Below are 16,307 nucleotides of genomic sequence, written 5' to 3'. Positions count from 1 at the left end.
TGGCACCTGAGAGTCAGTCTTTGGGACGTGCCTGCTCAAGCTTACATTCCTGTTCTGTGTTGTTCCATTTTGATGGCCCTCTTTGACGGTCCCTGTCACTGCTTTCCTCCCAGGAGTGTAAATGCCAGTGGCCATCTCAGCTGCTCATACCAGCTGATCCATGCCCGGCTTGAATGTGCCTGGTTCTTCTTGTGGGGCTGGCTGGGAGATATGGTCCCTCTCCATGTGTGGGTTGGTAAATTGTAAAGGCTATCTGGGTTCCACTCCATAGGTGAACCAGGTGTTTATTGTTGTTCATGCCAAGACTAGTCGTTCCAGGTTTAGGAGGAATTTCAGGTATGCCTGCTGGTCCAGTTGGACTGTTCTGATTTCTCTGGTCATTGAGAGACTTTCCTCCAGGGACATAGTCAGGACATCTTTCTTGAGTGTTGTTAGAGTCGCATTGTAGTGTCAGTCCAGGGGAGTAAATTTGGTGGAAGCTGGTTCCGACATGAGTTCCCACATGCTGACACCAGAAACTGTTGATAGAGACAGAGATAACATGTGTAAGCACTTACGCAGACTTTATTGCAGGAGTTAGCAGAGTTCAGGCCAACAGCCAAAAACAATTTTTTGCATTTTTTACATAATCGGCATCGGCCAATATCCACGCATATCAAGCCGATAATTAGGCAGGCACATCTGTGGGCAGCCTAGTGTTGTTGTGGAACACGTGTTCGACGCACGCTGCCCCTAGAGTCATTTTCCAGCAGAGTGAGCAGACCTCATCCAGTGCCTAAGGAAGGAGCTAAGTTCCTTGGAGAAAACAGTAAGGGTTAAATTTGTATAACTTCTTTATATTTAATTAAAAACTTTTGATATGTTACTGCCAACTTCAAGAAAAAACGTGACAAACGCGATAGTTGACATGACGTTCGGCTACTTTGGATATTGATAGCGAAGTTGAAGTTGCATTATCACAGCAGAAGGGTTGCTATCATGTCACAATAAGGAAGCAAGAATTTTGCAATTACAGACAGTGAATCTGAGATTTTTATTTGTTCTGTTTGTGTGTCTTATATTTGAGAGGGTTGTCACTCAATGCAGAGAAATAAGTAATAAAAATATACCAACGCGCTATAGGCTATTGAAGGACTGGCTTTGGTAAGCTCGGACGTTATCGGTTCTGCTGTCGGTACTGCAGAAATTAAGAAAATACATTTTTATTGCTATAAAGAGAAAGTTATTTTATCTCGCCAGCCATTTCTATGTATAATAATATGAAACCCTTTGTCTGTGATGCAATTTAGCTATTCGCAGTCAGAGAGAGAGAGAGAGAGATCTCGCTCACGCGGTGCCACAGCGAGCACAACACGAGCCCTGCATAATGAGTGACAGAACGAAACATTCAAACGTAGCCTGGTTTAGATCTGTGATTATTAGTCTGATTTTATTTGAGATTTCGCCTTCCAAAGATTATAAAAAGAATATGTATACATCTGTCTAGCACAACTTCCTTCCCTTCACAGCGGTGCACTGATATTTGTCCCTAAAACTCAAACTTAACGTCAGAATCAGCACGATCGGTGATTGTTGTAAAATGCTACTGTTGCTAAATTGCGGGACGCGTTTAAAGGGGAAGCGGTCTAATGAAAATGTTGACGATTGAGCCATTACTGCAAATCAAACAACAAAAGTCAAAGAGAAAATCACTTACAGCTCTTGAATGAATAACTTCTGCATTAATGAGCATTAATCTATCTATGATAAACTATGCAGTGTTATTTTACAATTGATTACTTTATTAGATTTCTTTTTAAACCACACCTGAACAGTAATGCTAGTAGACCTTCCTGAAATTAAATCACTGTGCCTATATAACGTTTATATTTGTGTAATTTATATATATATATATATATATATATATATATATATATATATACAAAAAGAACCGTTAAGAATACAGCTGAAGTACCGGATCAATAAGCAGTATCGGTAAGATAGTAATACCATTAAAACCTTAACGATACCCATCCCTAGTTATGCCTGTGCTTCTCTTGGATGCTCTGAATATTGGATTACGTGTCTGGATTGCCCCTTAATTAAAGCTGCATTTGGATCTCAACCTTCGTGTCTCGGAGTAGTTCGTAACACCTGCTTTGTTTATTTAATATATTTGTTATACATTGTTTATACAATATGTTTTTACATTATACATTTTTAATTTAAGTGTACAAGTGCAGACTGTTCAAGTGTTCAATAAATGTATTTGTTGAGAAATGTTGTCTATCTTAAGTAATTATTTGTGTTACATTTTATCTTTCAAATAAAAGGTTCAAATAAGAGGTTAAAAACAAGCACATATCGGCCAAATATCGGCCAAAATAAATCGGCAGCATTAATCGGCCATCGGCTGACCCGGATTTCAAAAGATCAGCATCGGCATCGGCCTGAAAAAACCAATATCGGTCGACCTCTAAACTCAATGACTGTGGATGCATGCTTTATACCTGCGAGACACCAGAGAGGAGAAACAAAACTTATAGAGATAACTTTTTCAATTTGCAACAATCTAATCCACAGAACATTCCATGAGACTCACTACTCACACACGCAACCCACATACATATGTGATTACAATAACTCTAGAAACAGACAAAAGACAAAAAACATAATACATTCAAGGACAACTCTGGGGCTAGAACACACTGTCTTTGTTTGAGCTCCTATCAGTTGCCAGCCCACGACACAAACAGCCCTCTGAAAGGATAAGGAAAATAGAAGACTCATCTGCTCTCCAACGTAATGCGTTAAAGCTAAAATGAATGTTATAATTTTTCCCCCTAGACTGTATTAAGGAATATTCTTAAAACTGGAGCATTTCGAGCAGGAAGCACCTTCATGTTTTTGCAAGTATCATTCAGCAGGGGGCAGTAAGAGCAATTCCAATTGCACAGGCAGCAAACCACACTTACTGACATTAGACAGCTCAAGATGAAAATGCGGTTGTGCGTTTAAACACAGTGGGACAGAATTTAGTGGGGTGATAATAGTTAAAGTGAAGACACAATAAAGCACAAACATTATACATTTGAGGGTGCTTTGATGTCCCTTAGAACCGGGCCTGCCCTCTCTACTGATAAGGGCCCCCTTGACATTCTTTGAATGCCACTGTTGAGAACCCCTTTTCTAGAGCAAAATTACCAGGCAATGCCAATGACTTTTTTAATGAAAGGCAGGATTACCTTACACCATATCAAACATCTTTTATTTTCTATATAAATCCATACGTATCTATAATCACTGTGGTATTGCATTTACTAAATGTCACACTGCAAAAATGTAAAATATAAACATTCTGTTGCAGAATGTCTCCGTTGAAAAATCTAAGAGACTGAGCACCATTAGCTTTTTGAAGTTCTGAAAAGTTCTCAAACTACACATAATCCCATTATATCCCTTAACTCATTAACAAAATGACACCATAAAGAATAGAGCAGTTGGGCTTCTCAGTAATGTGTCTGTATGTGTGTGTGTGTGGGAGAGAAAGAAAGAGAGGCGTTACAAAACAAGGAATCAATTCAAAAACAAGATGAAGTGTGATCTTGTAATTCTATGGTAGTGTGTCCTCTAGTGGTGAGGAGCTTTAACAGGAACATTTCATCATAAATTAGCATTCAAACATCACAACACAAAATCCTAATTGTTAATGTATATTGTTTTATACTGTATCTGTCATATAGTTAATCTGGTATGTACATGTACAGGAATTTTTGTACTTACATTGAATAATGAATGCATTAATAATTACAACAATACACACAAAGCACTGAATGGAAAAAGTGCTAAATAATGTATTGACGAATGCCCATTCCCTCACTTTCATTGTACTGTCACACACCACACTAACACACACACCACATCAAGAATATCTCTTAAATGTTCAGGACTGTTTACTAAAAACATGCTGTAATTTAATTGATTTAAATATTGTAAAATAAGAATCAGTGTTGTTATTTCTACTTCTTGAATTCAAAATCAGCGCTATCAAGTCCATAATGATAGATTCTAGAAAATGTTTATTTATCTTCAGCTAAAAGGCATCAATTATCTTGTGGCAGGGTTGCAGATTAGTGTCCATCAATACCCATGTGAATATTTGGTTCTAATTCTGCCATAATATTAAGAAGGCACAAAGTGAGAAGAATATTTTAGTCAGTTAGCTGTGGCTGGAGGGCTCTGAAGCAGGTCAGGAATACTGCTGGGTGAAGTTCTGATGAAATTCCTTCAGTTTGTTAAGCATGATCTTCAGTTTGTCAGTTGAAGGAAGGATGGTCATCCTAGTGAAACAAAATAAGAATGGATGAAGTTTCCATTTAATTATTGACAACACAGAACCGCATTTTCATCTTGAGCTGTCTAATGTCAGTAAGTGTGGTTTGCTGCCTGTGGAACTGGAATTGCGCTTACTGCCCCCTGCTGAATGAGACTTGCAAAACATTTTCTTTAAATATTAGACATATCACCTCAAGAGACACAAGCACTGACCAATTACATAAAGTCCACCCCCCAAATGTAAAAGTAGGAAAAAAGGAGTCCATACAACTAGTATGCTATGTCAAAAATGCCAAATCTGTCACAATAATAAAGTAGAGTTGTCAAAATTAACGGGTTAATGCATGCAATTAACTAAATTTTTATGTGTTAATTTTTCTTAATCGCCATTAGCGTATTTACAGTTAAAACAGCATAAAACTGGTTGGAAAAGTTGAATCTCTGTAATGTGTCCCCACAATGATGGGGAAAGAGGCCTTTAAGGCTATTTGTTATACAAAGCAAGCCTAGATGGGACTTGTGACAGAAAATAGCCTAAGTAAGGCATATTTTAATTACCACAGAAGCATGCCAAGTCTTAACTAACACCAAAATGCAGAATGGGACGTTTTTGTCTGCAAGTGCTTTTCATGTGGAGTACAAAGCGCTGCATGATGCTGGTGCCCTGACGCGGATCATGAACTCTGCTTCACAATTGCTGCAGGCAAAGTGCATAACCACAGCCTGCCAGCAGATTAATAATGTAGAGGATGAACGTCTAAGTCTTAGACTCTAAGAGATTTAATGCCCATTGCAATGATGTGGGGACTAGTCAATTAGTGAAACTTCCACTTAGACTTTAAGAAAACGTTTAATTGGAATTTTGAAAAAAAATATTAAAAAAGAGAAACACATAGGTTCTTAAAAATGTCACATTTTGTGTTCTATAGAAGAAAAAAACTACATATGCTGTTTTTTTCTTCTTCTATAGAACACATAGAACACACAATATATAAAAACCAAGAATAAAATCTGATCTTTCTATCATGAGAGCACACATACACACCTAAAATGGTAAGTGCCATCTCTTTGACCAAAACCACTGCCAGGAACAAGACAGATGCCTGTTTTCTCCAAAAGTGTCATGCAGTAGAACATGTCTGGTTCCTGACCCTTCGTCTGAGATACCATATAGATAAGGAAACAAATAACAACAGAATACTTCCATAAGCAACAAATTCAAGCAATGAACAAGAGACTGACTATGTGAACCAAACATAGGACACGAACTTTGGCTTCAGTGATGGCACGTTCAGGTAAAGTGATCCGTGGGAATGAGTACATGGCTCCCTGCACAGGGTTACAGCTGATACCTGGCACTGTATTCAGAATCTCCTCTGTCAGTTTGGCTTTTTCAGCTAAAGCACTCAGTACGGCTGTTCGCTCCTACATAAGACAGAGGGAGAGAAGAAGAGAGGACTGAAAAAAGACCTGGATCCTAGCCAAGGCTATTAGATGAGAGGATTACTTTTCGTGGGACCAAGACAAATTTTTCTTCTTGGGCCTTTTTGTAAACAAAACATTTGACAATCATATTGACCACAAGTTAGACAAAGGAACTGATCCTCTGATCCTGGACAAATACAGTGGGGTTTAACATTGGGATTCCACACTGAAAATCTGGGATCTGAAATCTAATTTAAATCGGCAAATAAATAAATAATAAAAAAAAAACTATTTAAATGAAGACATGTTTTGACGTATAATTAATAAGAAATATTGGTAACACGTTACAATAAGGCTCCATTTGTTAACATCGGTTAACAACATTAGTTACATTTAAATTGAGTCATTTAGCAGATGCTTTTAACAAAAGTGTCTTACACGTGTAAAAATACACAGATGAGCCAAAACATTATGACCACTCACAATGAAGCAAATAACGTTGATCATCTCCTATCAAGGCCACAAGTCAAGGTCTGGGTAGATTAGATGGCAAACAAACAATCAGTTCTCGTAGTCAACATGTTGAATGCTGGAGAAATGGGCAGGAGTAAAGACCTGAGCAACTTTGACAAGGCCCAAATTGTTATGGCCAGATGACTGGGTCAGAGCATCTCTGAAACGGCAAGGCTTGAGGGCTGCTTTCAGTTAGCAGTGGTGAGTACCTATCGACAGTAGTCCGAGGAGGGACAAACCGTCAACGGGGTGTTGGGTGCCCAAGGATCATAGATGAATGATGTCCGAACCGACAAAAGGTCTGTGTCACAGAAAAATGTAATGATGGTTACAAGAGGTTACACATTGTTTGGAAATGGTTTGAGGAACATGATGAAGAGTTCAAGGTGTTGCTCTGGTCTCCAAGTTCCCCAGATCTCAATCCGATTGAGCATCTGTGGGATGTTCTGGATCAACAAGTCCGATCCATGGCTTACAGGACTTGAAGGATCTGCTGCTAATGTCTTGGTGCCAGATACCACAGGACACCTTCAGAGATCTTGTAGAGTCCATGCCTTTGTGAGTCAGCACTGTTTTGTTGGCACACGGAGGACCAAGAGCATATTAGGCAGGTGTTTTAATGTTTTGGCTCATCTGTGTTTATTGTTAGTTCATGATACATAATGCATTAACTAATGTTGACAAATGAATCTAATTGTAAATTGTAACTGAAATATTTAATATTTTGCACCATTTGTAGGTCACTAATAAAATGTGCACATTTGTGACAATGACCATGTTAATTCCTTGTACAAAAGGTCAGATTTCCTTGCTTCCATTGAAGAACACAATAAGATGCTCTTTGGAACATTGTCAAATCATGCTGAATAATATGGATCTTCAGGTTTTGCACACTCTTAAGGAGTGCATGCTGTAATTTAAGAAAAAAGGCTTATTAAATTCAACAAAATGCTGAAATGTATATACATTTTCAATTCACCTTTTCACTCAAATCGTAAAACTGATATTTTGGAAAATAAAAAAGGCTGTAATAAAGGCTGTACGCATTTGCACAAGTGGATTCTGACTTTTGAACCCCACTCTATATTGTCTGTCATAAATATGTGAAGAAACAATCTTTGACATTACTTTTCTCTCACAAAGAGATACTTACACCTAAAAGATGAAAAGATTTGCAAAAGGATGTAAAGATGAAAGCACCTTGATGAAAGTGTTGTGGGAGGCCTCTCCAGGCTGAGGGGGATTGACCACCAGGTCCATGAGGGCTTGTCCAGGCACAGGCGGGCACAAACGTACTGACACCAGCTTGGAGAGCTGAGCCTTCACCTCTGGGTCCATGTTAATGATCTCCATGTATCCCCCTCGGAAACCACACCTGCAAGTGTGCATTTACATATAAGAAAATATATTGTATGGATTCTAATGGATGAAAGTGCAATTCATTAAATTACATAATTAAATTAATCAGTGAATATAGAAGTTGAAAAGATTAACTAGTTGACCATGTAAGTGCATCAGCGCCCAAAAAGAAAGTTATAAAAGGCATTCACCAGATGAAATCAACCTTTTGTGTAAATACATTTACTCTGTGTCAAATTTTCTAAACAAATCAGTGTAAACACAACTTTCCATGGTATCTATGCCACTTCAAATAATGTTTCTGTGCAGCTTTGTAGTGTAAAGCCAGCTTTGGGTGATGGTCACCTACAGTATGAATTTGTTTGTGTAATTCTTTGTTGATTGATAAAGCCAAATGATGTGTACTCACTCTCCCATGTAGCACTTGGAGGTGGAGTGGAATGATGCCATCTCCAAAGTGTTTGAATACTCTGGGCCCATCTCAAACAACACTTTCTTAAAGGAATGAAACTTACAGCCTTCTGCATACACATTGTCCTGATACACCTGAGAAACAGACACAAACAGTAAGTCCAAACTTGTAAACACATCCCTTTAAAACTGTAATCTCAGGCAGAAATATGCACATCTATGCCTAAAGATGATACTAATCTTTATATAATATTATCAGTTTATAATATGATTCAGCTGTAAACAATGATCCCCAAAGGACCCCTGCTTTAATCTACCTCATCAGCCATTAGGAAGAGGTTCTCTTTAGTTGCAAATTGGATTACATCTTCAATACACTGTCTGCTTTGTACCTGACCTATTAAAGAAAGATTGGGAAAATGATATGCAAATGTTAAGAATATAAGAAATAAGAAATTATCTTATTATTTTGCTAGGGTAAAGTCACAGTTTGAATGGTTTAACTTGTCTTCCCAAAATGATAGAGATTTTTGCATTTAAATAATGTTAAATACAAATAAAGGAAAGTTAAGATTTGGATAGATTGCATAATACATAAGTGTATTTTTAATCATTATTTAAAGAACTGCATGACAGATGATCAATTCAGATTAGTGTAAAAAGGCACTAATTAATGGTTTACCTGTGGGGTTGCCAGGGTTGATAATGCACAGTACACGAGGGTTGCAATGCTCCCGGGCTGCCTGTAGAGAGCGCTGAAGTTCACTAATGTCTAGACTCCAGCACTTCTCCTCATTCAAGTAGTAATTGACCTGAACAGCACCCAGCTCTGCTATTGCGGCTGAGTAAAGAGGGTACTGAGGTATGGATATCATCACCCCTGTCCGGGTACGACCCTCCCCAGCAGTCAACAACTTCAGCACGGTCTGAGAGAAAAAATAAGACAAATTACACACAGTAAAATATCAGTATATAACATTATAAATGCACTTGTTTTCAGAGATTCTAATAATTATATTTATTTTATTAAAATGTATTCTTACCACATTGTCAAATAATGATATTATTTTAAATAATTTAGCACGGGTTACACTTATAACAACAAAAAAACTCTTATTGAACAACACAAGTCTTATTATCTTATCATTTTAAATAATAAATTACATAAGATTTACTTAAAGTAAATTTCTTGTTTGAAGGATGTTTAGATATTTTTATTGGAAAACACAAGAAATTTTTTTTTGCATAATGCTCAAAGAATGATGACATTGTTAAGACAGAGAACAAATTATACCATTTAAAATACTTCAAATAATATTGTGCCTAATTTTATACAATGTGATTAATACAAGAGACCAGAAACCCTCCCACTTCACAAACATTTTAGTATTTACTACACTTAGGGTTAGTGGTTAGTAGTTAGTACGGCTTTTATGTGGAAATGTGGGAAAGAAAGAGGTTTCCAATTCCATTTGTCAGTTAATTTTCCAATAAATAAATTTATATATAAAGTGTATTACTTTTTTTGGGATAAAGTAACAGTAATTACGAAAAGTAAATTCCAAACCTTCACTTCAAAAAGTAATCTGATTCAGTGGCGTTACTAAAGGAAGGTAACAACAAACAACAAGAAGGTTCCCTATCGAGAGGTCTCTCCTATTGCGTAAGTAGCTTACGCTATGGGAAAACTCTGTTTCTCGAGAAATATTGAAGTCTTTATGTAAAACGCATTGCAGCTGCACAGCAGACAGCAATGAGCGAGGCAGCTCGGTCATTGGCTGTGCTGCGGCAACTTGCTCGAACCAATGACGGGGCGACTCTGAACGCGCGACCAATGAGCGCGCGCTTCGCGCCCGCGCGCTCAGAGCCAGCCAAGATTAGCATGGCTAAGGCTATATATTAGGCGCCCCGTCATGAGAGTTCTTTAGATTTAATCTCCTTCAGCAAAGACCTTCTCTTCGCTGGATCCTCCGGATTGTTGGAGTCTTTCGCCCGCCGTCGAAAAGCCTACAGCAGGACCGCTAAGAGGACGCCGGCGCCTTCAGCCGCCTTCGAAGCCTTCTGCTACGCCATTCGGCGTGCATCGCTATATCCTTTTACTGCAAGCGCTCGCCTCTGCGACGCTTTTTGATTGAGTAAAAGAGTAATTTTTCAAGGCGTTGTTGCAAATGCCTTCAGCCTGTGCCTCGTGCAGAGGCCCTCTTCCTGACGGGGATCGTCACATCATTTGCACTCGCTGCCTGGGACCTGACCACGCAGAAGCTGCTCTCACTCGAGGCGGATGCCCCGAATGTGACTCCCTGGGCCTCACCGAGCTGCGCGCTCGCTTTGCCACCTTCGCCGCGAATGAGCCTGCTACCACCGTGCTGCCGTCCCCTCTGTTCGAGCAGCGCAAGAAAAAGTGCCACTCACGGAGGCCGCCAGAGCACGCGGACTTCAGTGACGTCACGCCGGGCCAGTCCCCACGTGCTTCACCACTACCCGAGAACTCCCCGCCGCCAGTCCATTTCAATGCAGGCGGACCAGCACCCCTCCAACAGAGCGGTGGGTCTCGTCTCATTCGGCGCGTCAGGGGACGACGGTGAAAAGGATGACAGCCTTTCCATTGACGCTGCATCCGACGACTGGCCGGGCTCGGCCTTCGACCCCGCGCCGTCGACATTAGCGGACACGAGCACGGGCACCAGCATGGACTCAGAGATCGTCCGCATCCTGTCTAAAACGGTAAGAGAGTTCACTGAACGCTTCACTGAAGCTCGGAAGGATTCGCAGGCTATGCGTCACTTCCTGCCCAAGCTCTCCAGCTCGTCACAGAGCCGCCAGAGACTGCCTCAGCAGCAGCAGCGAGCCAGGGCGGCGCCTCCCGTCTCCAAAACGTGTAAAACATTACCCAGTCCCCTTACAGGTGGCTGGAAATGTCTGTACAGCAGTCAATGGGCCAGTCACAGAACTCGCTCACCTGCAATCAAACGCCGTTTTAACGGCAACACACAGAAATCACATTTTCTGCCTGTGTCACTAAGGGGTCACGTGTCCACACTAAAATGCGCATTCCCACATATCAATACTGTCCAAACAGTGCCAAATACTTCCCCAGCTCGAGCTGGACGCCCCATAAATGTAGATCGTGTGCCTATTGTCATGTATGCACCACTACACACAAGCACTGTTCCCACAGTTATACACACTTCCCCAGTAAAAGCGGGAAATACTATAAAGGTTTGAGCGTGCCTGCTGTGATGCATGCACCCCTACACACAAACACTGTATGCATGGCCAAAAACCCCGCCGCGAGTGGGAGGCTTTATGAAAGTGGCGCGCGTGCCTACTACAGTATATGCACCCCCACCCATAAGCACTGCCCATACAGTTCCAGACAGTTCTCTAGCTCATGCCACGAGCATCACAGATGCGACACGCGAGCCAAGAAACTCCCCGCTAAGAGCGGGAAGCTTTATGAAAGTGGCGCGCGTGCCTATTACAATGTATGCACCCCCACCCGTAAACACTGTCTATATAGTTTTCAAACATTTCTCCAGCTCATGCTGCGAGCATTACAGAGATAGCGCGCGTGCCTGTGATTTCACACGCACCCCTGCACCCGGCACTCAACACAGCTGCTCAGCGCGCGCCCGTGCCTCTGAGAGCTGTAAGCTCAGTGTTAGCACATTTTCTGCCTGTGTCACTAAGGGGTCACGTGTCCACACTAAAGTGCGTATTCCCACATATCAATACTGTCCAAACAGTGCCAAATACTTCCCCAGCTCGAGCTGGACGCTCCATAAATGTAGATCGTGTGCCTATTGTCATGTATGCACCACTACACACAAGCACTGTTCCCACAGTTATAAACACTTCCCCAGTAAAAGCGGGAAATACTATAAAAGTAGCGCGCGTGCCTGCTTGCCATGCATGCACCCCTACACACAAACACTGTATGCATAGCCAAAAAAAACCCCGCCGCGAGCGGAAGACTTTATGAAAGTGGCGCGCATGCCTACTACAGTATATGCACCCCCACCCATAAGCGCTGCCCATACAGTTTCAAACAGTTCTCTGTCTCATGCCGCAAACATCACAGATGTGATGCGCGAGCCAGGAGACTCCCCGCTAAGAGCGGGAAGCTTTATGAATATGGCGCGCGTGCCTATTACGATGTATGCACCCCCACCCGAAAACTCTGTCCATACAGTTTCAAGCATTTCTCCGACTCATGCTGCAAGCATTTCGGAGATAGCGCGCGTGCCTGTACTCTCACACGCACCCCTGCACTCGGCACTCAACACGGCTGCTCAGCGCGCACCTGCACCTCTGAGAGCTGTAAACTCAGTGTTAGCACAAGGCAATTTGCCGGTGGGGCCCATACGTCACTGCGACACGCCCCCAGCCAGCATTCAGCCCATATCTGTGCGAGCAAAAGCCTGGGAAAAAATCCCCGACATGCCGAAATGGGTTTTGAACATAATAAAACACGGTTACTCACTTCAATTCGCTCGCAGACCACCCCGCTTTTCAGCGGTGGTCGAGACGAAAGTGAGGAAAGATGTGTCACATGTTCTACGCACCGAGGTGCTCAAACTGATAGAGAAGGACGCTATAGAAACTGTTCCTCCCTCTATGAGCGAGGCGGGTTTATACAGCCGCTATTTTCTCGTCCCGAAAAAGGACGGTGGCCTCCGCCCCATCCTAGATCTCAGACATCTGAACAAAGCTTTAATGATTCGCTCGTTCAGAATGTTAACAACCAAACATATCCTCGCGCAAGTTCAGCCCGGGATTGGTTTCTATCAGTGGATTTGAAAGACGCTTACTTTCACATTCCGATAGCGCCTCATCACAGGCCTTTTCTGAGATTCGCTTTCGAGGGACAGTCATACCAGTACACAGTACTACCATTCGGCCTATCATTGGCCCCCCGTACATTCACGAAATATTCACTTTCCCCCCTGAGACAGCGGGGAGTGCGAATACTGAATTACCTCGACAATTGGCTAATCATAGCACAATCAGAGGGTCAGTTAACGACGCACAGATCTTGGATTATCAGCCATCTAGAATGCCTGGGTCTGAGAATCAATTTTGCAAAGAATGTGCTATCCCCCAGCCAGAATATCTCTTTTCTGGGAATAGTGCTAGACTCAGTGCAGATGACAGCGCGCCTCTCATCAGAGCACGCGCTCTCTATTCGACGCCTTGCAACATCATTCAGAACGGGTGCACACGCCCCCGTCAAACGATTTCAAAGAATGCTCGGTCTCATGGCCTCGGCATCGGCGGTACTCCAGCTAGGATTGTTGCACATGCGTTCTCTCCAGCGCTGGCTCAAGAGCCGTGTCCCCACTCACGCGTGGCGTTCGGGCCACTTTTTGATCAGAGCGAATCACGGCTGTATAAAAGCCCTGACGCCCTGGAAAGCCATCAACTGGTATCAAACCGGCGTGAGTCTGGGCGTAAATACGCGGAGAAAAATGATCACGACAGATGCCTCCAAAATAGGATGGGGGGCCCTTTACGAGGGCAGGCCTGTCTCCGGCTTTTGGTCAAACCCGGAAAAGCGTCTACATATAAACTGTCTGGAAATGAAAGCGGTCGCCTTGGCTCTCAGAGCCCTGCTTCCGTACCTGAAAAACGAACACGTCCTGGTCCGAACGGACATCATGACGGTAGTTTCATATATAAATCGCCAGGGTGGACTCAGGTCGAGCTCCCTGCACTCTATGGCCAGGGAGCTCATCTTATGGTCACAACACCACCTGCGCTCGCTGAGAGCAGCGCATGTGCCAGGCGCCCTGAACCAGGGAGCGGACATGCTGTCCAGAGACAAGGTTCTCCCAGGAAATGGTCTCTCTACCCCCTGACGGTTCAGTGGTTATGGCAATCCTTTGGCGAGGCAGAGGTCGACCTCTTCGCCTCCAGAGAAAAGGCGCACTGCCCCCTTTTCTTCTCAAAGAGCACGGACGCGCTCGCCCAAGTCTGGCCGAGCCGCCCCTTGTATGCTTTTCCCCCAATCGCGATGCTACCTCAGGTCATCAGTCGGATCAGGGAAGTGAAATGTGCAGTGCTCCTGGTAGCCCCACTCTGGAACAACCAGACGTGGTTTCCAGAACTGATGCAGATGATGCAATCTGCCCCATGGCCGATTCCATTGAGGCTAGACCTCCTCAGGCAGGCCAACGGGATGATTCTTCATCCCCGCCCCGATCTGTGGGCCCTCCATGCATGGCCCCTCAACGGGTTCCCGAGAACCTCCCCAGTGGAGTGTTGAGAACCATCACTGAGGCGCGAGCGCCCTCTACGAGGCGCTTATATGCCCAAAAGTGGAAAGTTTTCAGTGACTGGTGTGATACCAAGAGCTTGAACCCCAAATCGTGCGAGATACCAAGTGTACTCGCCTTTTTGCAAGAGCTGCTGGAGGCGGGCCGCACACCCTCCATGCTCAAAGTCTATGTGTCTGCCATAGCGGCGTCACACAATCCTGATAAAGGACGTTCATTAGGGAAAAACGACCTAATCATTAGTTTCCTAAGAGGCGCTAGGAGGATGAACCCTCCTCGCCCCCTCTCGGTGCCGATCTGGGACCTGGCCATGGTCCTGGACGCACTCAAGAGTGCCCCGTTCGAACCTCTCCGAACTGTGCACCTTAAACAGCTCTCGCTCAAAACTGCGCTCTTGCTGGCGCTCGCCTCAGTCAAGAGAGTGGGCGACCTGCACGCGCTGTCATCAAGCGCTGCTTGCCTGGAATTTGGACCTAACGACTGCAGAGTTGTCCTTAGGCCAAAGCACGGGTATATTCCTAAAGTGCGCTCCACACCCTTCAGAGTACAGGTGATATCTCTGGCAGTGCTATCGTCCCCAGCAGATGAAAGCGACGCTAATTTACTCTGCCCGGTCAGGGCGCTCAGAGTATACTTGGAACGTTCTGCCCCGTTCAGACAGACGGAACAATTATTCGTATGCTTTGGCGGCCGCACTAAAGGTCTCGCAGTCTCAAAGCAAAGAATATCGTGCTGGATAGTGGATGCTATAGCGCTAGCTTATGAAGCCAAGGGCCTTCAATGCCCCTTAGGCGTCACAGCTCACTCTACGAGGAGCATGGCCTCCTCGTGGGCGTGGTCGAGTGGGATACCCATTGAAGATATTTGTGCGGCGGCGGGCTGGGCCTCGCCTTCGACATTTATCAGGTTTTATAACCTACAGGTCCCCTCATTGCATTCCAACATTCTATCAGCCTGACTGTAGAATGGACTGGAGTATGTATATGCTGAGCATTATCTCCTCCCTTATAAGGTCCGTCTCTGACCGACTTAGAGGATTTTTTATGCATATCAGTACATAGAAAACTCAGTACATAAGATATGTGCTTGTGTTTGTACTATGAGCGCCCCACCATGGACCACCTTGGAAGGGCGCTCTATACTATCCCATTATGTAGCTCGCCGTTGGCCGGCTCGTGGAATAGGCATCTGGCATCTGCCTCTGGCTTTATAGGACGAAGTCAGCATGCACGGCATTTTACATGGTGTTCCCATAGCGTAAGATACTTATACGCAATAGGAGAGACCTCTCGATAGGGAACGACTCGGTTAGTTGCCGCATTGGTTCGAGCAAGTTGCCGCAGCACAGCCAATGACCGAGCTGCCTCGCTCATTGCTGTCTGCTGTGCAGCTGCAATGCGTTTTACATAAAAACTTCAATATTTCTCGAGAAACGGAGTTTTCCCATAGCGTAAGCTACTTACGCAATACTCGTTCCCTCCTCTCAGGGAACCGAGGTTACGTTAGTAACCGAGTCGTTATCTGATTCAGTGCCGTAACTCCAGCATAAAGCTGTACCTTAAATTATGTATTGAGAAGTTCCCCTTTCTGCTGGTCAGAGTGGATTGTGAGGGGGGTTACTACACTCGGTGACCAATATGAAAGTGGAGTGTTGAGAACTTTTGAAGGTTTGGTTCAACATTTTGGGATTCCCAGATCTCCGTTTTTTAGGCATTTACAGTTGCGTCACCTGCTCCGTTCTATTTTTGGGAGTAGAATACACCCCCCTAAAGCAGCAGATTCTCTGAGAACGGTGATTACTGCTTTTGGAAAAGTTCATGAGGCATCAGTGTAATACTCCCTGCTATTTCAGAGTCTGGGGGATGGAGCTTTAACTTCTATCAAGAGATTATGGGAGAAAGATTTAAACTTGGTATTGGAGGAATGAGTGTGGGCTAGGATTATTAAAAACAGGGCTGCATCTAGAGATGCAAGGGTGTGCCTTATACAATTCAAGACTATACATAGATT

General features: G+C 43.5%; 1 protein-coding gene across 1 annotated transcript in view; it reads right to left on the bottom strand.

Annotated features, from left to right (window-relative positions):
* Nucleotides 1-1,926: 1,926 nt before the first annotated feature.
* LOC127649309 (alanine aminotransferase 2-like) overlaps nucleotides 1,927-16,307 on the bottom strand; it is a 33,076-nt gene continuing 18,695 nt past the window's right edge. The window contains exons 6-12 of the mRNA XM_052134362.1: nucleotides 8,705-8,948; nucleotides 8,340-8,419; nucleotides 8,021-8,157; nucleotides 7,453-7,627; nucleotides 5,584-5,739; nucleotides 5,360-5,472; nucleotides 1,927-4,319 (exon numbers count right to left, since the gene is read on the bottom strand). Coding sequence (XP_051990322.1) covers nucleotides 4,229-4,319; nucleotides 5,360-5,472; nucleotides 5,584-5,739; nucleotides 7,453-7,627; nucleotides 8,021-8,157; nucleotides 8,340-8,419; nucleotides 8,705-8,948 — 996 coding nt within the window. The 3' untranslated portion in view covers nucleotides 1,927-4,228. The remainder of the gene's footprint in view (nucleotides 4,320-5,359; nucleotides 5,473-5,583; nucleotides 5,740-7,452; nucleotides 7,628-8,020; nucleotides 8,158-8,339; nucleotides 8,420-8,704; nucleotides 8,949-16,307) is intronic.

This window comes from Xyrauchen texanus, chromosome 9 (assembly GCF_025860055.1).
Source record: "Xyrauchen texanus isolate HMW12.3.18 chromosome 9, RBS_HiC_50CHRs, whole genome shotgun sequence".
In the NCBI taxonomy this organism is placed as follows: Eukaryota; Metazoa; Chordata; class Actinopteri; order Cypriniformes; family Catostomidae; genus Xyrauchen; species Xyrauchen texanus.
This window is presented reverse-complemented; position numbering and strand designations above follow the sequence as displayed.